The 24,915-nt window shown below is 44.0% G+C and overlaps 1 protein-coding gene across 3 annotated transcripts in view; it reads left to right on the forward strand.

Annotated features, from left to right (window-relative positions):
- The first annotated feature begins 13,236 nt into the window (after positions 1-13,236).
- Positions 13,237-24,915, forward strand: part of LOC148024791 (O-fucosyltransferase family protein) — a 107,961-nt gene continuing 96,282 nt past the window's right edge. For 2 of the 3 annotated variants that reach the window (XM_087694445.1, XM_087694443.1), the window contains exons 1-2: positions 13,238-13,448; positions 13,529-13,629. Coding sequence is in view for 2 of the 3 variants with exons in the window: in XM_087694443.1 (XP_087550569.1) it covers positions 13,303-13,448; positions 13,529-13,629 (247 nt within the window). In the remaining variant the exon portion in view is untranslated. Of the gene's footprint in view, positions 13,449-13,528; positions 13,630-24,915 lie in introns of all 3 variants that reach the window. The other variant, XM_087694444.1, reaches the window with a different exon arrangement.

Consider the following 24,915-nt stretch of genomic DNA (forward strand, 5'->3'; position numbering starts at 1 on the left):
GACGTTAAAGTGACGAAAATGTAAATAAAGAAATTTGCCCCTATCGTCGCAAAAAACGTCATTATTGGCGACACCATAGAACATCGATATTAGCATCGTTATCATCATTGCAAATAAAGACGCTGATAACGATGCTTTGTAACACTAATAATGACGCCAATAACAATGCATGCATGTGATTTTGCGACGCTAATAATGACGGTAATAGGGGGAAAAAATTTGTGGCATGGCAGCTATAGCACTATGTGCTTTATTTGTGCCATACAAAGTAGTTTCTGTATTGTGTACAATGCTCGTGTAAACAAAAATAAAGTGTACTTAAATCATAACACTGATATATGAAATAAATACATGATCGCATAATGAAAGCGACCGGTACAATCATGGTAAGATATCACTACTACATAGAAAATTTCTACACATATCAAGGTACCAAAAAATAAGGGTGTGTGAGCTCCAGGGATCCAAGGGTGAGCTATACATCCTCGCCATCCGAAAGCTTGTCCAACCGCAAAGGAGCATCGAACGGACTCTACAAAAAAAGAAACAACTACACATCAATCCACCATACAATAATGCATTCTAATTAAACATGGTAACTACGGACAAGAAAGATGAGTGACTTACAGGGCCGCCGCATCTATACAATCGGTCGATCAATGCAGTGAGACCGTGCCTCTTTGCATATCAAGTCTCAAGGTCGGTCGGATCGCAATTTGTAATGGAGTGCTGCAAAGAAAACAAAATACTAGCTATTAGAAACATGATTGTCAGTACAAAGGATATTGCAAAAATAAAAGCAAGCAAAACAAAAGAAAAACTTACAAAGTCCTCCAGATATGTCCTGTGGCTGCCACTCCCAAGATGATGGACCACTATGGCCTCTAGTCGTGCCCTCGCCGCCTCACGCTACTGACTCCAATGTCTTGGAGAATCTGTAGCCTCCTCCCTCGATACCAGTCGTCTGCGTCTAGCCACTCGGGCTTTGCAACCCCACTCTTGAGTGCCTTGCATGCGTCCGATCGTCTGTATGACATATATGCACGCATGCAGTCCATCATCCAACCCATAGAAAATCTATCTGCTATGGCTAGAACCAGAAACTCCTCATGCAAGGATGTTACTATGTAGTCCTTGCTCCCCTCTGGTATGTTTTTCAAATGATCTAAGACGTTGTGCTGAAAAACTTGTTGGCACAACTCTCTCATGCAAGCCATCACCCTCCTCCCCTCATCATTCATGATGATGGCTCCTGACTTATCATCGACAAGATAGGCATATCCCTCTGGGATATACCTAAGATGGGTCCTCTCCCACTTGTGACCACGCTCCTGGGCATATCCAAGAGACCCCTGTACATTTGGTGTACCGACCGGGGTAGTATCTATCAGTGTAGAACTTATAGGGGTGCCACCTGTAGACGGTTGAGAAAAAGTCGGAGTAACTGGAGTAGACGTCCCCACAGGTGTGACAAATCCTGGAGGTGACGCAACTCCAGCAGAACGACAAGACGGAGACACCGCATCCCTGCCTCCACAGCAACCACCTGAGCCACGCTCCCTGGAACTGCCACGAGAGCAAGGAGTAGCACTTGTATCCCATGCTAACCGCAGGTTCACTGCCTCCGTATCTCTACAGCATCACCCTGACCCTGGAAGCACTCCCTACCTCTGGCCCAAGTCTGGAGCGTCGACCTCGTCTGCTCGAAGAAGCTGAAACATCTAATCGCACCAAAGTAGATCTAATAGAGTGGTCTAACGATGTCCGAGATAACTCCTAGTCAGCCATGTCTCTGAATCTCGCCACATCTGATCTGGAGATATGTGCGTAAAAATATCTGGCAACTCCTCATCGCTCATCCCTCAACTCATTTTGATGATCTAGGTATCCAAAAAGGTCACCTCCATAGACAAAAAATGATGTTAGCATAATCAATTTAAATCATACAAAGTACGATAATATAAATCCTTTAAAAAAATCTCACTTAAAATGCATATCTTATGCACCCTTATAAGCGATTAGTCAACGAATTGAGTAAGTGGATGCTCCAAGTATGAAGTATCCTATGGTCCCATGTCAATCTCTTGACATAACTCCACATACACTGGAAGGTCGATAGACATGTCACCACAAAAGGATGAGTCCACCTCGTTCTCAAATTCTTGGACTCATGTATTTCTATCATTGTTAGCCGATGTTGGCTCCTCTACATGCTCCAAGCTTTTAGTGGCCTCCACCCCTTGCATATCTATTTGCATATTGTCCTCATCTATGCTCGGAACATTGCTTTGATCATATACTCTTGCACTTCGAGGAGCTGAAGGTATAACATACCACCATCGAGGTTGTCAGGGGTTTGGATAGAAGATTACATGTTCACAAATATGTACAAGAGAGATTAAACTATTGTGACATATACTATGTCGTAATATAATTAACAAACAAATGAGTTTATGCACCTATTCACAATGGGCCGACAACACAAAGGTGTCGCACAAATCCATCCATTTTTTTTCGAAATCTATTTCGAGAAATCCAAATGGACCTCGTCGAACTATTGCTCCAGCTCCTTCAAGTAGCACTTTGAACCACTACACATCGAATCATGGAGAAGCTACGGTAATCCACCGTGACAATACTTTGCAAGTTCCTAAAATACTCCATCTCATATGTAATTGTGTTTGGATCCGTTGCTCGTCATCGGCTCTCTTGCTCGAACCTTACCATGATACCATAGTCCATTGTGGAGCGTATTTTGTCAATACGCTCCACGCGAAAATGCCGTCTGCACAACCACGCTGCACTATATATTTTGTACTATACATTGAAACACTCAAATTAGTTGTCGCATATAAAATATAGATACGACAAATTCTAAATATGTCATCACCTTTGGACTACATCCCCTCGAGAATTCCCACTCCTTGATTGAGACCTTCGCCCCTTCGCGAGACACTGCAGTGAAAGCTCCATGCAACCATTGTGTTGACATGAATCGCATCATCTCTTCCATGCCCTCAAGATATCGAATCGGTCGATGGTGCATACTACGTCAAAATTCAGATCACGCTTCCTCTCGATCTTGCCTAGCTTGCTAATACCCGGCAAGCCACATCTCCATAGAGGCATGGTGCAACATACAAAAGCGATTCACCTTCTCCTCCATTGCAGCATCCATTCTTTTTTCTACCCCATTTCCAACCACCACATCTCCGATCAGTCTATCATCGTCATTCAGCGACCATAGCATTTTGTTGACTGGATCCACCATTGGTAGCCATTGTGAAATATGCACTAGCGCCTCAGACACCAACCAACCTTCAGCCATGCTACCTTCTGGCTGAGCTCGTTGTCGCACAAAGACTTTCAGGGTTTTCATGAAGTACTCCAAGAAGAACATCGATGGACAAGTCCATCAATCTCCACTTCATCTACAAGATGCACAAGAAAGTGGATTTGTATCGTGAGCATGCTGGTAGGTAGGTATTTCTCAAAGAGACACACCGTCTTCACTACTCCCTGCCTCGCGGATTCAATAGAGGACGTCTTAATCTCCTTCTGTGAGATTCATTGCACTAAAGTCAAAAACCTATAAACGGGCCCCGCGTATTTCTAGAGTAAGGCATCCTGCAATCGCGATCGGTAGTACAAACTGCCACAAATAAGAAAGCATTATGAACAATGGCTACACTCCAAATAGCAAAATGTGCATGCCAATTACAATCCATTCATAGTATAAACCTGACATATCTTATGTCAATCATGGGCTTTTAGCCCTGATAATTGGTCGTCTTTAGAAAATGCAGACCTGAGAGAATGCATCATACCCATCGGAGTGCGGATAGACTTGACTATTTGCTTCACAATGTGCTCCTCTTTAGTGGACAAAACCTAAGGAGCGCGAGGTAGCTGCACGCGACCATCAGCACTCGACTACGGCCAAAGCGCCTCCATCTTGCCTACCTCCTTCAAATCCATTTGTGCCCCATAGTGTCTCTCTTTCATGTGATGTGGTTCCATAGCAAGCTGCCCACATTCTTGAAAATATGCATGGGATCCAACAAGTGGTTGATCTATAAGTGGATCCAATATGGCAACTCGTAGAAAACTGAGAACCGTCGCATTCCATTTGGATGTGACTCCGCCTGGACCACTTTCAGCATTCAAACATGTTGGAGGTCATCCAAGAAAACCTTCCCTAAGTTCATTACCCTCTGGCAAGAAAGCGTCGTGTCCTTGATATACCATCTTCCTCATGGTTTGTAACCTTCGGGAGTCTAACTGTGGCTTGCAAATGGACATGCATGATAACTTGAGGTAACCAAACCTGTTCCAATACCTCTATCCAGTGAATACAAACTTGAATGAGCTATGATATATATTACCAACGAGAATGGAAGCCTATTTATATGAGCACTCTCCAAATCCCAAAAAGTCATGCATCGTCCACATGAGAATGGCTCGAATATTGGCGGACTGTCGACCATTGCGCTTGCTCGTATCTTGCACGGTGACCCCCTCCTCCCATAAAATCTTAAGCTCATCGACTAATGGACGAAGATACACGTCCATATTTTTAACTTTGTAGCGGTCGGGGATGAGTAAGCTAAGGATGAGATGTCCTTTCTTTGTAGAAAGCCATGGAGGGATATTATAATTGACAATGACTATAGGCCACACATTGTAAGAAGTTGAGCACAGACTGAATGGGTTCATACCATCCATTACAAGACCGAGCCGAAGATTCCTTGGCTCTCGAGCAAAGTCTGGGAAGGTAGAGTCAATGTGGCTCCATGCACGTGAATCTGTTGATATTCGTTGAACTCCATCTGTGGACCTATTCTGCACATGCCATGTTGTCAAGCTTGCCATGCCGGACATACGAAACATGTTGTTTATGCGGGGATAAGCAGAAAGTGTCTAAGAACTTTTTGAGGGATGGTTTGCCCCTGTAAGTCATATCGATACCTGTGAGCACCACACTTTGGACATGTCTCTATAGTCTCGTATTCTCCTCGAAACAATATGCAATCGTTGAGACATGCATAGATGCTTTTGTAGTCCATACCAAGCTTTCGTAAAACATGTCATGCATCATCATGAGACTCATGCATAGTATTTGCAAGTGGTAATATATGATATTTCAGTAACCTGAAAAAATCATAAAATACACAAGCACAAATTTTTTTAATGATAGTGCTGAAAAGAAATCAACGAAGCGTATGTATAAGGTACCTGAACAACTCAGTCACACTCGCATTGCTCCACCCGTATTTTGCTTGCACACTTAGGAGTACAAGTAGTGTCTTCAGGTAAGATACTTGGCACCCATCATATAATGGTATGGATGCTTCCTCTCTAAGTGGATCAGAAGCCTCGACATCCATGGGAATCAATGCATCGATCATTGCCTCCATCTCAGGCTCCAAAATTGTAGGTAGATCTAGAAGGTTGCATGTCTCCTCTGGTATTGATGGTATAGATTGGGTAGTACCTTCCAAGTGGTAGATTGGCTCAGGCACTCCATCCATCGCATGCCCACGAACTCTTCTAATTGGCCGCAAAGGGTGCACTCCTCCTTGGGACGAGACGTCACCTCCCTGGATAGAAAATTTGCCAGCCACACCTAATCTTATTGTATATGATATTCAATTAGCTTACGAGTACAATGCATAATTGATATTAACTTTTCTTACCATTTGCTAAAAATCCAAGATCATCCGATCAATGATCTCAGATTTAAACTCGCCGAAGCGTCATACGTGTTCTATAGACAATCTATGTTTTCGTCTAATTGCGAGCTTGCATTGAGAGCAAGGACATGGAATACACTGATTAAGATACGCCTTGCGATCTTGAACAAAAAGACCTTCATCATTTTTCATTTTGTCTACGTTACGATAAACAATTTGTTTTTGTTATCATTCTTTTTTTCTTTCTTAAATTGTTTGAGAAGGGATTTCTTCTCTTGTAACTCATCAAAAATTAATGTATGTAAAGTCTCCACCCACCCACCCACAAATTAACGTATATATGTCAGAGTGTTTCCCATCTCGTGGTGTTGCACTGGACCTCACCACCAATCTCTCTTTGTTTTTCATCCATTCATTATCTCCTCTCCTTCCATCTCTCTCTCTTTTTCTCTTTCTTTATTATATTGTATGTTTATTCTCTCTCTCTCTCGTTCCTTCTTCTTTTTTCTCTTCCTCCCCCTCTCTCATTTTCTTTAACGACCACGACCACAACCACGACGACCACCACCACCACTACCACGACCACGACCACAACTACGACTATGACCATGACCATGACTACGACTACGACCGTGACCATGACCACGACCACAACTATGATCACAACCACGACTACGACTACGACCATGAACACGACCACAACTACCACTACCACTACCAGTATAATAAACAAGAAAAGAAGAAAAAACGACGACCATGACCACAACCACGACTACCACTACCACTACCACTATAATAAACAAGAAAAGAAGAAAAAAAAACAACAACTACTACTACAATAAACAAGAAAAGAAGAAAAAACTACTACTACTACTACTACAAAAAAAAAAAAAAACTAAACAACAATAAACAAGAAAAGAAAAGAAAAACTACTACTACTACAATTAAGTTCCTTCTCTCTCTTCCTCTCCCTCTCTCATTTCCTCTCCCTCCCTCACCCTCACCCTCTCTTTCTCTCTTTCCCTATCAGGTTTAATGTTTTTTCTCTCTTTTTCTCTCTCCTCTCCCTCTCTCATTTCCTTTTCTCTCTTTCTCTCCCTCTCTCATTTTCTCTCTCTCCCTCCCTCACCCTCACCCTCTCTTTCTCTCTTTCCCTATTATGTTTAATGTTTTTTCTCTCTCGTCTCCCTCTCTCATTTCCTTTTCTCTCTTCCTCTCCCTCCCTCACCCTCTCTCTCTCTTTCTCTCTTTCCCTATTATGTTTAATGTTTTTTCTCTCTCCTCTCCCTCTCACATTTTCTCTCTCTCATTTCCTCTCCCTCTCCCTCTCCCTCTCCCTCTCCCTCTCTTCCTCTCTCATTTCCTCTCCCTGTCTCAATACACACGAATTATACCAAAAACAAATAAGAGAGAGAGAGAAAACACAAAAGCAAAGAAAGAATGGACAATGCACTCACCGTAAAGGCTTGAAGAAGGGTTTAGTGGCTCCTCTTCGTGACGACGGCTCCTCTTCGCCCTCCATACACCTCCTTCTCTTCTTCACGAATAGCGGCGGTGGCAGTGAGAAGCCTTCTTTCTCCCTCTTTCTCTCTTTCTCTCCCTCTCAAATGCAAGATGTTCTCTCTCCCTCTCACTCTCTCTTTCGTGAATGTGCACAAAATAACAAGCTCGGGTTTCGGCTTGATGTGTAGTTGGAGGCTAGTCCTTTGAAAAAATCTATGCACTCACTCAACTCCTAGATGTAATCCATTTCCATCTTCACTAAGATAACCATCCCTTTTACCCTTTACATTGACATGCCTTCTAATAACTTGTTCCCCCCATTTGCTAGAGTTATCATAATCGAGAAGCAATGTAGCATACCTAGTGCTTGAAGAGTAAACCCAAAGTGATATGGTAAGCTCTTGATAGGGGCTTTGGCCAAATTTTGTGGTAATAATCTGGGTTGTAAAAAACCCGGATCAACCACCATTTGTAACCGACCACTAGAAGAGCACCTCTTGACCTACCCGTATTCAAATCGAATTCTGACTGAGGAGGAGTTACACATTGCTAGTCGATGGTGACTTCCTCACGCATGTTCTCACCTACATCACTCACGTAGGCGTATGCCCTTTCGACATGAATAACTATGCTCATCTAGAATACAATCTGGATTTCTATACTTGGCTCATGAGAAAGTAAAGCCCCACAATACACATTGAATATCCTTGACCTCTCAACCTCTAATCTTAGGAAGGATCCTTCTCATTCCCAAGGGGGGAGGGGGTAAGGTGAAGTAAGGTGAAGTCAAACATGTAAGGGAAATTAAACACACAAGAAAAAATTAGTCTCAATCAACGTCCAAAATAGATAAAAATTAACTCGTGATTAAGGAAAAGTGTCATAAAATTTTGGAAATGAATAGAACTGCTCGAAGGAAAATTCTCTTTTTATGATTAAGCATGTTCTTCTTTCCACAAAAGCATGATCAACTCCTGTTTATCTTCCAACAAGAAAGTGTCTTAAGAATGCTAATGGTGAACCATGGTTTTATGACAGAAATTGAAGATGGCAGCACAACAAGATCATACCCACCATCTTCTGTTCTGAAGTATCCACAATATATGCATAGGTGGTGGCCAAGGAGGAGGCTACAAAAGGGGTCGTGGAGCAATACAACCTAGCCAAGTACCTCGAGAAGTTTGGACAGGAGCCGACCACACCAAATGTGTGGAAATTTTTAGGACCTACAACCTAGATAGGGAATGTGGGATGGTGACTATGGGGAAGGGAGAATGAGCTAAGCAAGTTCAAATTCAGCTCAGCAAGGCCTTAGTTGAGAATGTGCTCGGTCTAGAATCCAAGGTGGAAAGGAGACAAAAGCAAGATGTCTATGCCATGTTGAACATGAAGAAGGAGCAAGTCTTGACAAATGACGGCATAAGAATTCAAGACATCCCCAACTTGGAAATTAGAATGCATGCGAAAGTCATCCATTCCCTCTTCTCCAGCAAATGATACAACTCCCTCATGCACAAAATCAATGTGCCCATGCTAGAGAGCTTGGTAGCTCACACGTTGAATGAAATAGACTGGAAGGGCTACGTGTGGAAAACCATCAATCAATCCACTAAGGCACTAGCCCTTGGAGCAAGTTGGCTGGTGCGAAATCCTCGACATCAAAGGGAGCTGAGAGGAAGAAACCGTCATCCAAAGCCTCATTCATCGGATATGGGGGAGTTTTGACCGCTCTCATCCATGAAGCAGTAAAGGAGACACAGAATGGAGAGGAAGGAGTTGATGAAACACTTGGAAGGTCACCTCCCCATCATGAATGAGAACAGTCAAGTGAGAGAACGGTTAGTGAGGAGGAGGGAGAACCAAAAGCCCGGTCTAGCAGAAGGAAACCAAAAAAGCCCAAGACGCAGAAGAAGGCAGACTTGCAAAAAGCAAAGGAGTTGAAGAAAGAGGAAGAGCAAAGGAAGAAGAAAGAGAAAGAAGAGTCTAAGAGACAAGATTCTAAGTTTTGGCAAAATAAAGTTTTTGAAGTGCCTAGATCTATGCCTGGCTCTACAAGCGCCAACCCACATGGAGAAGGCTCAGCTCCGATGTAAATATAGACACTTGCCTGGCTTTTTGTAACACCTTGCCCTTCGAGCGAAACAACCCAACGTTCATGCCATACCCTTGAAGAGTAGGAATGGATTTTGACCCCAATGTCCGTGGTTGATACGACTTCCCTATAATCTACAATGCGAATTGTACTAAGCTTGAAGAGGCCCTTGTTTTCACACCCAAAGATTTGGAAGACTCTATAGTCTACTTTGTAAATGAATTCTCCTTTTGTCCCGACCCTGCTTTCATCACTACATGTAATTACCTTAGACTACTTAGAATACTACTTAGGCAAGATTCCACTCCACAAAAACACGGGCTTCCAACCCTCTTTTTTTATCCCAATTCCATAGACAACTGTGTCTATGACTCGATTGATGATGCGAGCTACTTTTCTCCCTTCATTTTGCTCTTCCCTCCTCGAAGATATGAATGATAGCCACTTTACATGTTGTAATAATCCATTTCTTTCAGCAACCACTTTGCAAGTCTGCCTCAACCTTGAAGGGTACTTGTAGAGTTGGTAATTCTCGAATAAATCTCTTAGGCCCCCATCTCCACCCCACTTAGAGGACAAATATTAGCTCTTGACGTGACCCTGTAATTCAAAAAAAAAAGAGAAAAGAGAAAAGAAATGAAAATAAAAGAAGCAGAATAGAGAGGAAAGAGAAGTACCTCATGAGCAAAGTAGTTAGACCACCTCACTTCACATAGGCCACAAGCACTGGATCTAAGGGTTCTCAAGTTAGGTGCGTCTGATGGCTTCAGTTGGCCAGGTACATCCCTAACCCCCTAGCCCTTTCCATTCCCCACTACGCACACTTAGGTCACATCAAGGGTAGGACATAGCTAGGGAGGTCACACTCACCTACGGTTAGACTTGTCCCCCTAAGTCGCACCCACTGCACCTCCCTTATACATGAATTGGGTCCTCAAGTGTGGGATACCACCTCGATTGTAGTGAGACCCAGCTCCCAGTTCCACTCGCATGAGCACAATGCACCACACAGTAAGATAGATACATTCCCTAGGAAGCACACTTCTTCTCTTTCAAGCAATGACGGATGTTGCAAACCACTATCTTCGGAGGCCCTACCATCCATGCAACATATCCTAGGCCTCCAACAACACAATAATTTACCAAGCTTCTCACCCAGTACCCACCCACACAAGGCCCATCATCACCTTGGCAACCACCTTTCCAAGCACCAAGCCCTCATTAGCAAAGCCCTGCAAGTGCCATGGGATTGGCACTCGTCTAGGAGGGGGGTAATGTTAACCCCATTTCGAGATGGAAGAAAAAGAAGTCAAGAATGTGGATGCAACGAAAGAAGCAAGATGGAGAACATCTAACAGTGTAAGGGTGGCCTCAAAAATCAAGTTATGGGAGCTTTCGCTCAACCGCCAAGACCCTCGGACCGCTTATTGTTTCAAGCATTCCAAGCCGAGCACTAATGGCTACCTCTCACATAGCCGACGCGCCATCCATATCTATGGATATAGTGAGCTTACCTCCATGCCAATCGAGTTATCTCCTCTCCCGTGCGCTCTGGTAGCTCCACGATCCAAGTGCAAGCTTCAAGCACGCTCCATTCTTAAGCTCCACGCTCCAAGCTCCATTGCCGCGAGCAAGAGAAGAGAAGAGAAGAAAAGAGAAGAAGAGAGAAGAAGATGGAGAGCTTCTCCTCCCCGGTCCCTCACCCTCACACACTCACTCCCTCATACTCTCACACTCCCTCTCTCAAGCACAAGCTCAAGTAAGCAAGAACAAGAAGAAGAAGAAGAAGAAGAGGAGAGCCACTTTTGGCCACACACAATAATGAGCTTCTCATTCACTTTTCAACTCTATATACAAAACCCTAAATCCCTTTTGGGTGGTCATCCCCTTTTTTCCTTTTTTACATGGCCAGCCGTAGCCTAGGCCCTTTTTCCCATTGTCCTTCTATATTCCTAGCTTTCTTTCCATCGCCCGTCTACATTTACAAATTGCACGGGTGAGAGCCCGGCGCTCCTTGAATTAAACCATGATGCGCTTGCACTCTTTTACAAAAGTATTGACTTACGCTTTTCCTTGTGCGCCTTTCTCCCTTATTTAGGACTCTTCTCCTTATGTGTCTTTGTCTTCAGTTTCTCTTTGCCTTGGCCTTTGTCTTTGTCTTCTGCTTTAGCTTTTCCAGATTTTCCACATTCGTTCGTTTGAGGGTTAACACAAGTCAAAAGCAAAAGCGCATTTTTAAATGCAATGCGCCCCTAAAATTGTTTTAAAAGAGAGCCAGTTTCCCTCATATGCAAATTATAAAAGGTAGGCGCACATAAGTAAAGAGATAAGGCAAATATAAGGAAATGGAAAAGAGGACCTTGCCACAATGGCCGGTCATGTAAAAGAGGGATGGGTATCCAAGGGATTTAGGGCATGTATAAAAGCTAAAAAGTGAATAGAGAAGCTCATTCTTTAGTTTATTACAAAAGTAAACTCATCTTCTTCTCCTCTTCTATTCTCTTCTCTTTGCTTGCTTGTGTGTGCTTGAGGGAGAGAGTGTGTGAAGGTAAGGGATCTTGGCAGTGAATCTCTCTATCATCTCCTCTCTTCTTCTTCTCTTCACTTCTCTCGTCTCACACGCAACTATAGAGGACAGAGCTTGGAGATGGAGGCTTAAGGATGCTTGAGCTTGCATCACGAATCATGAAGCTGCCGGTGTGCTTGAGAGAGGAGGCAACTCATTCGGGCATTGAGGTAAGCTCCTTGCACCTCGGTAGGATCGAAGGCGCCTCGACTAGGTGAGAGATAACCATAGGTGCTCGCTTGAAACACTTGAAGGAATAAGCGGTTAGTGGGTCTTGGCGGTTGAGCGATGAGCTTGCTCTACAACAATTGATACAAGTCTCTCTCAAATTGAACTTGAAATGCTCTTTTCTTTTGTCTTACAAGACATTTGAACAACATTGTGTCTATTTGTGAGTAGTCTTTTGAAAAGGCACATCTGTACTTTTAGGAGATGATATTTCCATGATCACAACTCTTCCACCTATATATAGACATCTTACCTTCCCCTCTAGACACCTTAATCTTGGGTATATATTCCTGCATGTGGGCTAGTTGAATCAATGTAAGATCATCTCCTAAAAGTACAATTATGCCTTTAAGTATTGAGTGTTGGTTTTGGAATTCCATCTTGATCCCCATGGTGGGGAAGCAAAGTATGAGAGCAAGTCCCTTTGAGTTTTTCCCTTTATTGTCATGGGTAATCCTTTTATCTACCCTCTATGCATCTATATGCTTGGTGTCCTTGATGTTCATTGTGGTATGAAGCTCCTCAGTAACTTCTTCCACACTCTCATGTATTTTCAACCGAGTTACTCAAAGATGAAGTGCCTTTACTTTCCTTTTAGTGTCATTAATGAATGTGCTAGATGTGTCACTTGGTTGCTTCCCTTCTAGACCACTTCAATCTACTATTTTGTCTCTCTGACTTGCTTTTGAGTTTTGTTGAGTATGGTAGCGCAAGAAGTGGTTTCCTTGGTTGTCTCTTCTTTCTTTTGGAGCTACTAGATCTCTTCCTTGATCTGATAAATTTCCTTTGCTAATCCAATTTCTTCTTAAGAGATGCAATTTTCTCATCTTGGACCTCAATTATTTGTTCAAGTTGCTTGATCTTGCCATTTAGCACAACATGTGAAGCATTGAGAGAGAGAAAGTACAAGCCACTATTGGAGGCTCTTTGAGCCACAAAGATGGAGCTCCTATATGCATATAGATGCATGAATATGATTCATGAGATAAGTTCGTTAATTTTTTCTAATTTAGAGCTTCTCTCTTTCATTTTTTGGTTTGGACTCTTGGAATGCGTGCTAGGTAGGCTTGGATGCCTTCTATGTGAGGCTTGAGGGTTGGCTTGGTTATTCGTAGATCGTTCGATAAGGGAAAGTTCAGGTATAGATAGATTTCACTTTACTTTCAAATCAAAAGACTTCTGAACTAGAACGAGGCTATAGGTGCGGAGATGATGCAAATATGAGCCCGGCCCAGGCGACGATGGCGAAGAATATTAAGTGGCCATGTGCCGTCGCTGCAACTTTCGTACTCACAGTGTTGCTCCTAACCTACATTCTCGTCCAAGACCCTCAAGTTGCTGTGCCTCACTTCCATTTCCAGCCACGGTAAGCTCTTCCCATAGTCGCAGATGTCTTCTTTCTCTCTCTTTTGGTCATTCGAACCAAGTTTTCCTGATTGCGAGCAGGCCTAGTGCAAGATCAGGAGAAATTTCCCTCTGGACTCAAGCATTGAAGGTGGAGTGGAGACCCTGTTCGTGGTGGAAACACCTTACTAACCCGTCATCTGGTACGTCAAATAGGTCTCTAACGCTTTTCGGTTGACACAATCGCACAACATAATGAAGTGAAATGGAGGACACCAAGTATCCAACTGTGAAGTTCGCCTCTGATAGCAGTATCTCCATCCTTCTGAGTGAATCGCAGGGTATGCCTGCCTGTGTTTATTTGAAGAGCAACAGAAATTGAGCAGACTAAGGCTGTCATAAAGGTGATTAGATGCAATGATTCGGAGGTTGATGGCCCCAAACCAATCACAAAGTTGTCTGTCTTAAATGCGGGCAGAATTGCCTCCCCAGTCCTGCATACCTTGGCCGTACAGCATACTGAAATATGATCCAAGTCTGCCGTTTCTGTAAGACCAGTGACCAGTCACTTAGAGTGAAATGATGCAGAGCAGCAGTCGGGGTTGGGCAGTAACTGTGGTATCTTCTTCGGTGATTGTAACGCCCAACTACGCAGTAATGTCTATGCATTATTACTATCTCCATACAATGGTTGTCAAAATGTAGGCCTGTTCCTAGCTATAAGACCAAGCAAGATTGATAGCCACTTTACATATATAGGAATACGGTTCCTTGTAACAAATTAGTTTGCATATTGACCTTTGACATCCCCTCATGCACTACCAAATGTCTTGCTTCATCCATGAGGCCAAACAAAGGTTAGGGCCTTTATTTGTGATCCCTTGTAGCTGGTGCAACATGAGTCTCTAGGTGAACAGTAGGCTTGTAAGGTGTGTAGCAACAAGACAAATTCAATCACGACCTATCCTTACAAACACAACTTAGAATGAGGATAGTGTTGGCACTTGTGCATCTTTAGACCAAATTGAGATGAACCTCATAAAGCATGAGACCAGTCTTCCTTTTATGTAAGGGTGGTGGAATCCTAAAATGCACTTTTTTTCAACAATTTACAGCAATCTACAATAAGCAATAAATTAAAAAAAGAGAGAAATATTCAACACTTTAGCACTTCAGATTAGAATGACCTCAAGAAATTTAAGACGAGTCCACACCTGATTGGCCTCAAAGATCGGTATCCCTTGAGGCATTTCTTTTCAGATTAAAATACTTGTGTATATCTATGAATTGACTTGAACCGCCAAGAAGAGTTAGGCCTTGTCTAGAATTTGAGGGGATCACTCTTCAAAGAAATCGAATCCTAGAGGAACGCTCTACAAGGATTCCCTCTTTCTCATGCCCGATATGGGCACCTTAACTTTGATGCTATCCGGTGGGCTTCCTGAAAGAAGATGGTCGAGCAACTTCTTGATTTCCCTCCCATTCACACTCTATGACCTATCTATTTGAGGGGCAAGTAGCATAGGTAGCCCTATCCACAAGTTGCCTCTTGTTGGGCTTCTACATTGTTGAAGTTAGTCCGCACCAACCTATGCGGTTCTATGGGCACAGCCTCCATTGGGAATGCCGAGTATTTGATGCTGATCATTTACAATTTCAGCCGTTATGTATGGTCTTATATTCTACAATCAAGAGTGAGGCATACTTCGACTTTTGCAATTAAGGTGCTTGTGGAAACACAAACGTCTTTCAAGGTTTGAGATGTTCAAGTAGACCTCGGTGTCGGCATGTGATGATCCTATTGATGGTTCTTCTGTAGGTGGTTCTTCCCCACTATGAGCTCCTCCCCTTTCTTCCAAGAAAAACCCTACTATGAGCTCCTCCCCTTTCTTCCAGGTTACCCATTTACACTTCTTTTTTTCTGCGACTCCTCCCTCTTGTTTTTCCTCTTCACGTGCTTCCCTTCCTCCTTTGACAACTCCTTCTTTTTCTACTACTTTGTCTTCCAATGTTCCTACTCCATTCTCATTCCCTTAGGTTTCTTTTGGGGGTGTCGAGCCGCTAAAAGGGAAGCCTTCCTCTTTGGATAAGGGGGATTTACTGTAATATTTCCGCACATTGCGTGCCGTAAATATTGACTTCCCGCACGTCGTGTAAATCTCGTGCAAAGATTATCACTAGTGCCAGCAGCTAATCTATAACCACACGCGGGAAATGGAGACACTCCACCTTGGGAAAATAAGGCCGGGGATTCAAACCTGCATAGCCGCGGGAAAACAGCCTCTTGGGAAGAGGTCAAGAGGATAAGGTAATTGCAAATTTTTTTATTATCTTCCCCAGCCGATGTGTGGCTGGGGGAAAGGGATGGGCTAGTAAGGGGAACATGGGTAGGTGGAGGGAGAGAGCCATGCAACGGGCCACGTGGGGAGGTCCCCTCTCCCCCCCCCTTGGACTATAAGAACCCCCTCTTGGGGGGGGGGGAGGGAAGGAGGAGATGGCGGCAGAAGACGGACGTGCTGGAGGATGGCCGGACGTGAAGGGAGGTGCCGGACGTGCTGGACGAGTTGGGGGAGGTCGCCGTGGTGGACGGGCTGTGAGAAGGGGGAAGGTCGCCGTGTTGAGGAAGGGCGCCGTGGAGAAGAGGACGCCGTGCAGAGGGAGCCGCCGTGCAGTCCGCCCAGTCCGCTAGCCGCCACCGCCGCCCGCCTGACTGCCACAGACCGCCGCCGCCTGGATCACGACCCCCCCGACGTGGCCACGTGCTGACAGAAGCTTCTTAGAAGCTTCTCTAGGAAGCTTCTAAGGGGGCTTCCTTAAGCCCCCTTCCCACTACATTTCCCCCCATAGGTCTATCCACACCCCCCGGGACTTTGAAGAGAAAAAAAAAGCTACGAGCCTTCTCACCAATCACCCAATAAGTCCATCCGAGACTTTGAAGAAGAGGAGGCTACAAAGACCCCTTCCCACCAGTCATCCCTGGGCCAGGATTTTGAAGAATAAGAGAGGAAGCCCATAAAGGCCCTTCCCACTAATCACCTACAAGGCCGGTCCTAGGATTTTAGGGAAGGAGAAGAAGAACTCTAAAGCCTCCATTCTTGCAAGGCCAATTTGCAAGAGCCCTTTCCGCGAACATCCTCGTAAGGCCCCAATTGTTGAAACTCCGTTTATAAAATCCCCGTTTCCAAGAATTTTATAGGAGCCCCATTTCCACAAACCAAGCTCCAACCCCGCAAGGCCTTTCATAAGGCCAAATTCCGCAAGCCGGTATTCTCAAGGATCCACATTTCGGAAGGGATCTCCTGCGTACCAGGGAGAAAAGGCCAAGTTCTTGAGACTGCATACCAAGGCGAGTATATCTATAGGCCGCGAAGGCAATCCGGAAGCCAAAATCACGCCTACAATGGGCCCTAAAAAGTCACAAGACGCGCCTGCGGGAGGATCTTCTCCTAGTATTTACGTGGATATTTCACGGAGCCCACAAGTCCAGGTTTGATCTATTTGGATTCCACACAGAAGTATTGAGTTAATCACGATAAATTTCATGAATTAGGAAGCACTCATGCATGTTCGAGTTCAACTAGTCAAGTTAAATGCAATTGGAAAATGGATTGGCTATTTGAACATTTATCAGAAATAGCTTAAGATATGAAAAATTGATCATTGGTACGTTCAAAGGAATGAATGAAAAGAGCATAAGGTGTCTAGGCATTTGTAGGACCTTATCAGCAAGATTCCTTTTATGTATTCAAAAGTGACGAGCCTAGGACAACTGTTGTCTCATTACAAGGTTGAAATTATTGAGGTACACCTTTTTACTAGGCATGGAAAGATTAATGGCATGTCCCATTTTTAGATAAATCTTCCTTGTAATGATTCATGAGGAAAAGTTAACACCCATAAGATGTCATTCGAAAAGGAATAGAAGGGCACGAAAATGATCTATGGACTTGCAAGTGGCATGATTATTTGATGTACGTCCTAGTAGGACCTAGGAAAGTTAGTGTCCAGATTATCAGGCATTTTTACCTTACCAAGGAAAGATAGGGTTATTGTGAACCATGTGATGCGTAGAAGCAGTAAATCGCATGTTTACACGTATTGGTGTAGTTGTAACTATTGTTCTCCATTAGATTTAGTTTATTACCTTTAGAAGGTTCATCCTTGTCGCAATACAAGTATATTGAGTTGTCTAAGTCACCTAAATCACAAGGGATTCATATGGGCATGGTTCAGTCGATATGACAAATATCCCAAGTGCTAACTAGTGTTTAGCGCGATAAGGATTCGACCTAGTTTTACACTTGTTGCCAAGTTAAAACCCGCAAACCCAAAGATCTTACACACATTCACGGAATGTCGAGTCAATTGGATGTTCATGCATAAAATGATCTAAGGTTTTATCCTAAGGATCATTCGTTCTAATGATGAAACTCCGACGGAGTTGCAAATTTCTAAGACCGTGACCCAATATAATTAGGAATGGGTTGGGTAAGAAGACATCCTAAACCCTGCTACTCGGCTGGAGGTAATTCCGTGACCAGAAAACGCCATTCAATGGGTGAAATGATCCCGTGGAATAGATGCAACACATGTGAAAAAGGTTGCATCATCGTATAGACTTGAGACTTGTCCACAAGAGAGTTTTGTCATTTCTCGAAATGAGGTTGGCAAGTTATTGAAAGAATTTAACTTACAAGAGGATGAGTAATCATCCTGTTACTCACTTTTCTTGGAGAATAATTGCCAAGGAAAAGGAAAGTTAGGTATTTGCCTTGAAGCAAATGACCAGACAATAAACTAAAGCGACATGGTCGCTGGAACCTACCACAACAAAACCTAAAGTATTGGTAGGGTATGACCCTAACCCAAGAATGATAGGAATCTTGCCAAGTTGCAATTGATTCCGGATCGAATGCGGGTTGCATTCGGAGAAAAGGAGTCACTTCTTAACGGTTTGCCAGCTAAACGACCATTGGAAATTGATTGTGCTTGTAACAGTTTGGAAAGCACTGTTTGCATTGTTTGCTCAATGAACTAAAGGACGAAAATATATCTAAATACTTCAGGTTGAAGCCTGAAGGGAGAGGCAGCTTCAGTTACCCCCGACTGCCTGCCTGACCCTAACCAAGGGGGTTGTTAACTGCGCCGGGAACGTGGACCGAACCCGCCATGAGAGGTCTCTCCGTTGAGTTCTACTTGGAGCAGGAGGACGCTTGGGTGCCAGAGGGGGCTCTGGCCGTAAATCCCTCGCCTTCCGGGCCCTGCACAAGAGGCTAACGTGACTCGGGATTGGATCTCGAGGCCCGCATACTAGTCTACGGGCGGAAACTTGGATTAGTGATCCCTGGTGGATTACTGGATAGCCTTCGGGCGGATTATGAATACGCCTACGGGCGGGAACTCCTTGTATTTCAAAGATAAAAGGATAAACTGATAACAAAGAAGTTGTTTGACATTGTTTTCTTTATGTCCTGTGATAAGATTACGTGAAGGAACCAGTGCTTAACAGGGTTAATCAAGGAAGCTGTTTGTTATATGTCAAATTAATGTGGTAGGTAATTACATAACTAAAACAAACCGAGGAAAGTGCGGAGGATGGACCATGGGTCCGTCCTATGGATGGGTGGTCCCGGTTAGCCGGGAACTTTTCTCAAAGTCTTCGACGAACAGAGGATGATCGTCATCTCCGAAACAAGTAACGAGAACGATGACTTAGAATTAACTATTACTCGATTCACGCTGTTTTAGGGGAACGGAATGGGACTATGCCTTATGGCAGAGAGGTCAAGCCTTGCATCCCTCTCGTTTCCCATTCTCCTTGAACCAAGTGCAGCGTGAATCCGCTTCGGACCTGGCGTTTCTGCGTAAAGTAGTTCGCTCGGGTCTGACGCTAGTTATTGCTAGCTAATGACCAAATAGGAAAACCCAAATTCAGGTCGATCCTAAGTGGGAACGGCCAGGATACTTTCGCTACGTGGCAGACGCGGGAAGACCTAGATCGCAAGTCCCGTAACATTCCATGGGAGTGCCGGGCGGAGCTTTCTAGACATTCTTCCCGATGGACTGCTAAGACGTGTCCGGGATGATGCTAGTGGACACGTTACAGTTGGTATCAGAGCGAACCAACAAAGGATTTGATTTTAGGAAATTTTAATAAGAAGAAGTAAAGCAAATGTTGTGTCCCAAACATTTCCTTACTTTGAATGCTGTATTGCAGAATTATGAAGCATGGAACATGTTCTTAGTGTTCCGAGTCATGTTCATGACCGCGATGCATTCCACGAATTATTGACAAAGGGTTGAGATGATGAACATCCTAGACCGCATTTACAATCCATCACCTGTGTACATGGAACAGAGATGGATGGGTGTTTCAAGGATCTATTACATAACTGCCTATCAACCTGCGTACCTTCAAATTAACTTGAAGAGAATCAAGTGGATGGAGGATCTAAAGATCGTAAAGCTGTTCATCTTTGTTGAGGCTCACGCAAACGCAACCCTACAGGTTGGAGGTCGAAGGGTTAACCAGAATAAGTATGTGTACGGAGAAGTGATTCAAAGAATCCCTGCCGACCGAATCAAGGTTTTGGGACGTCATGAGAAGAATGGATATCAAAGGAAAAGATACCCTAATCTTCCAATGAACTACCGATTCGTGAAGATCGATGACCCCAATCCGTACTACTACTCAGTTCCTGTAGCTGAATGCAACAATATTTTATTCTCTTCGAATTAATGTATCAACTTGTTCCATCGGCCCAAGAAATAATTGTGCCCCGAAAGGGCTATGCTGATATGAATGGAATAAAACTTTTTAATCAACGATTGTCTTGACTGTGAATATTGATAGAGAAGTAAAAGTGATTTGGTCACTTGGCTGAAGGAATACGTGGACGTAGTTCTGAAGAGTTAACAGAACTCCCGCTTTAAAGAGAAGTAGATCATGAGATCAAGCTAGTAATAGGAGCTGCGCCAATTGCGAAGAGACCCTATAGAATGTCTATATCGGAAGCTATTGAGTTGAAGGAACAACTCAAGCAACTGTTAAACCAAGGCTACATCCGGCCTAGCAATTCACCATGGGGAGCTCCAGTCCTATTCCAGAAAAAGAAAGATGGGACACTTCGACTATGTATTGATTACCGTGGGTTGAATCAATCAACAGTCAAGAACAAGTATCCTATTCCTAGAATAGATGAGCTTCTTGATCGCCTTCAAGGTGCAAAGATCTTCTCCAAAATTGATCTCAGGTCAGGCTACTATCAAATCAGGATCAAGGATGAGGACATTCCAAAAACGGCCTTCAATACAAGATATGGACACTTTGAATTCTTGGTTATGTCATTCGGGCTTACAAATGCACCTGCCACCTTCAATAGATTAATGCAGGATATTTTTAGACCATATCTTGATGATTTCGTGCTTGTCTTCTTTGATGACATTTTAGTCTATTCTAAACAGGAAGAAGATCATGAACCTCAACTACGGATTGTGTTGGAGACAATGAGGTCTCATAAGTTGTATGCGAAAATGAAGAAGTGTGCATTCTTCAAACGTCAGATTGAATATCTAGGATTCATAGTATCATCAGAAGGAATATCAGTAGATCCAGCCAAAGTCAGAGATGTGCTTGAATGGCCAATACCAGTATCTGTCAAAGAGATACGTAGTTTTCTTGGCTTGACAGGATGGTATAGGATCTTTATCAAAAACTATGCTTTGATTGCAGCACCTCTTACCAACTTATTAAAGAAGCAGACTTCTATTACATGGTCTACTCCCAAACAAAATAGCTTCGACCAATTGAAGCAATGTTTGGTATCAGCACCTATTCTGAAACTTCCGGACCTCAATAAGGAGTTCGAGATAGTAACTGATGCCAGCATTCTTGCCTTGGGGTGTGTTCTTATGCAGGAAGGTCATCCAGTAGCATATTCTTCAAGGAAATTGAAGAGTCACGAAAAGAATTATGCCACGCATGATCTGGAGTTATTAGCTGTCATCCATGCTCTAAAGCTTTGGAGACACTATCTGTTGGGAAATAAGTTCACTCTAGTAACCGATCATAAGAGTCTCAAATGGATTTTTACCCAGAACGAGCTCAACACGAGGCAACGTCGATGGATTGAAATATTGGAGGAATATGATTTTGAAATCAAGTATCGACCAGGGAAAGAGAATGTAGTTGCCGATGCACTCAGTCGCAAGGCATTCCTAAACTCCCTAATCTTGCAGAATCCATCAACGGCCAGATCTCTGGCTACAAACGTATCTATGCCAAGCAACCCTATACTCGAACTAGCTAGAGAGGAAGCATGCCATGACTTAGCCTACCAAGCAATGATAAAAGAAATATCTACCAAGGTTCAGAATTTGAAGTTACAGGCCAAGTATCATGAATTTTCTGTTGACAATGGACTTATTTACTATAGAACAAGGCTATGTATACCAGCAAGCCAGTCACTTAAGCAGAAGATATTGTGGGAAGCTCATGACTCCCCTTTCGCAGGACATCCAGGCTATGCAAAAACTCTTAATGCAGTCAGGAAGAGCTATTATTGGGAGAGGCTCAAAGGTGACGTCCTCAAATATGTCACCGAATGTTTGTCTTGCCAACGCATCAAGGCTGAACATGTCATGATGCCAGGGAAATTACAACCACTTGACATTCCCCAAATGAAATGGGAATTCATCAGTATGGATTTTGTGGTGGGCTTACCCCAAGTCCAAGGAGGATACAACTCCATTATGGTTGTAGTTGACATGCTTACTAAGGTTGCACACCTGATTCCAGTCAAGACAAACTATAAAGCCTCCGACATTGCAAGGGTGTTTATCAAAGAGATATTCAAGCTACATGGGTTACCTAGAAGGATCATTAGCGATCGAGACTCTCTTTTCACTTCACACTTCTGGAAAGCTATCTTTGAAGCTATTGGGACTCAGCTCTGTTTTAGCACTGCCTACCATCCCCAAACGGATGGACAAACAGAACGAGTAAATCAAATCATTGAGGATATGCTTAGGGCTTACTGCTATCGAGAGCCGAAGAGGTGGATTCAATACTTGCCGTTAGTAGAATTTGCTTACAATGCTTCTTACCAACAGAGCATTCAAATGACCCCTTTCCAGGCATTGTATGGTCATGATTGTCGAAGTCCCCTAAATTTTTCTGATCCTACCCTGAGAGTGGAAGCTTCAAGACAAATGTTGGAGGACATGGATGACCAAATAAGGTCAATAAGACAAGATATACAAGCAGCCAAAGATAGACAAAAGGCATATGCGGATTTGAAGCGCCAAGAGAGGGTTTTCGGAGAAGGAGACATGGTTTTCATTCGTGTACGCCCCAAAAGGAGCTCTTTATCTCTAGGTGAATGCAAGAAGCTAAGTCCAAGGTATTGTGGTCCGTATAAAATCCTCAAATGCCTAGGACCCAATGCTTATAAATTGCAACTTCCTGATAACCTAAAAGTTCACAATGTATTCCATATTAGTCTCTTAAAAAAGTATGTACCCAACCCAAATCATGTACTTGATGACCAACAAATTGTAATGCCTAGTCAAGGAGACCTTGAACTAAGGCCGGACAAGATTTTAGATGTCAGGGAGAGACAGTTGAGATCTAGAACCTTGAAAGAATGCCTCGTCCAGTGGAAAGATTATCCCGAAGAGGATGCTACCTGGATGGATGAAAGCTCTCCCAATCTTCGATATCCCCAGTTTATCTCGAGATGAGGACATCTCGATTCTTCTAAGGGGGAGAGAATGTAATATTTCCGCACACTGCGTGCCGTAAATATTGACTTCCCGCACGTCGTGTAAATCTCGTGCAAAGATTATCACTAGTGCCAGCAGCTAATCTATAACCACACGCGGGAAATGGAGACACTCCACCTTGGGAAAATAAGGCCGGGGATTCAAACCTGCATAGCCGCGGGAAAACAGCCTCTTGGGAAGAGGTCAAGAGGATAAGGTAATTGCAAATTTTTTTATTATCTTCCCCAGCCGATGTGTGGCTGGGGGAAAGGGATGGGCTAGTAAGGGGAACATGGGTAGGTGGAGGGAGAGAGCCATGCAACGGGCCACGTGGGGAGGTCCCCTCCCCCCCCCCTTGGACTATAAGAACCCCCTCTTGGGGGGGGGGGGAGGGAAGGAGGAGATGGCGGCAGAAGACGGACGTGCTGGAGGACGGCCGGACGTGAAGGGAGGTGCCGGACGTGCTGGACGAGCTGGGGGAGGTCGCCGTGGTGGACGGGCTGTGAGAAGGGGGAAGGTCGCTGTGTTGAGGAAGGGCGCCGTGGAGAAGAGGACGCCGTGCAGAGGGAGCCGCCGTGCAGTTCGCCCAGTCCGCTAGCCGCCACCGCCGCCCGCCTGACTGCCACAGACCGCCGCCGCCTGGATCACGACCCCCCCGACGTGGCCACGTGCTGACAGAAGCTTCTTAGAAGCTTCTAAGGGGGCTTCCTTAAGCCCCCTTCCCACTACATTTCCCCCCATAGGTCTATCCACACCCCCCGGGACTTTGAAGAGAAAAAAAAAGCTACGAGCCTTCTCACCAATCACCCAATAAGTCCATCCGAGACTTTGAAGAAGAGGAGGCTACAAAGACCCCTTCCCACCAGTCATCCCTGGGCTAGGATTTTGAAGAATAAGAGAGGAAGCCCATAAAGGCCCTTCCCACTAATCACCTACAAGGCCGGTCCTAGGATTTTAGGGAAGGAGAAGAAGAACTCTAAAGCCTCCATTCTTGCAAGGCCAATTTGCAAGAGCCCTTTCCGCGAACATCCTCGTAAGGCCCCAATTGTTGAAACTCCGTTTATAAAATCCCCGTTTCCAAGAATTTTATAGGAGCCCCATTTCCACAAACCAAGCTCCAACCCCGCAAGGCCTTCCATAAGGCTAAATTCCGCAATCCGGTATTCTCAAGGATCCACATTTCGGAAGGGATCTCCTGCGTACCAGGGAGAAAAGGCCAAGTTCTTGAGACTGCATACCAAGGCGAGTATATCTATAGGCCGCGAAGGCAATCCGGAAGCCAAAATCACGCCTACAATGGGCCCTAAAAAGTCACAAGACGCGCCTGCGGGAGGATCTTCTCCTAGTATTTACGTGGATATTTCACGGAGCCCACAAGTCCAGGTTTGATCTATTTGGATTCCACACAGAAGTATTGAGTTAATCACGATAAATTTCATGAATTAGGAAGCACTCATGCATGTTCGAGTTCAACTAGTCAAGTTAAATGCAATTGGAAAATGGATTGGCTATTTGAACATTTATTAGAAATAGCTTAAGATATGAAAAATTGATCATTGGTACGTTCAAAGGAATGAATGAAAAGAGCATAAGGTGTCTAGGCATTTGTAGGACCTTATCAGCAAGATTCCTTTTATGTATTCAAAAGTGACGAGCCTAGGACAACTGTTGCCTCATTACAAGGTTGAAATTATTGAGGTACACCTTTTTACTAGGCATGGAAAGAT

This window comes from Lygodium microphyllum, chromosome 15, assembly GCF_053477565.2.
Source record: "Lygodium microphyllum isolate KBCC chromosome 15, Lygodium_microphyllum_v1.1.10, whole genome shotgun sequence".
In the NCBI taxonomy this organism is placed as follows: Eukaryota; Viridiplantae; Streptophyta; class Polypodiopsida; order Schizaeales; family Lygodiaceae; genus Lygodium; species Lygodium microphyllum.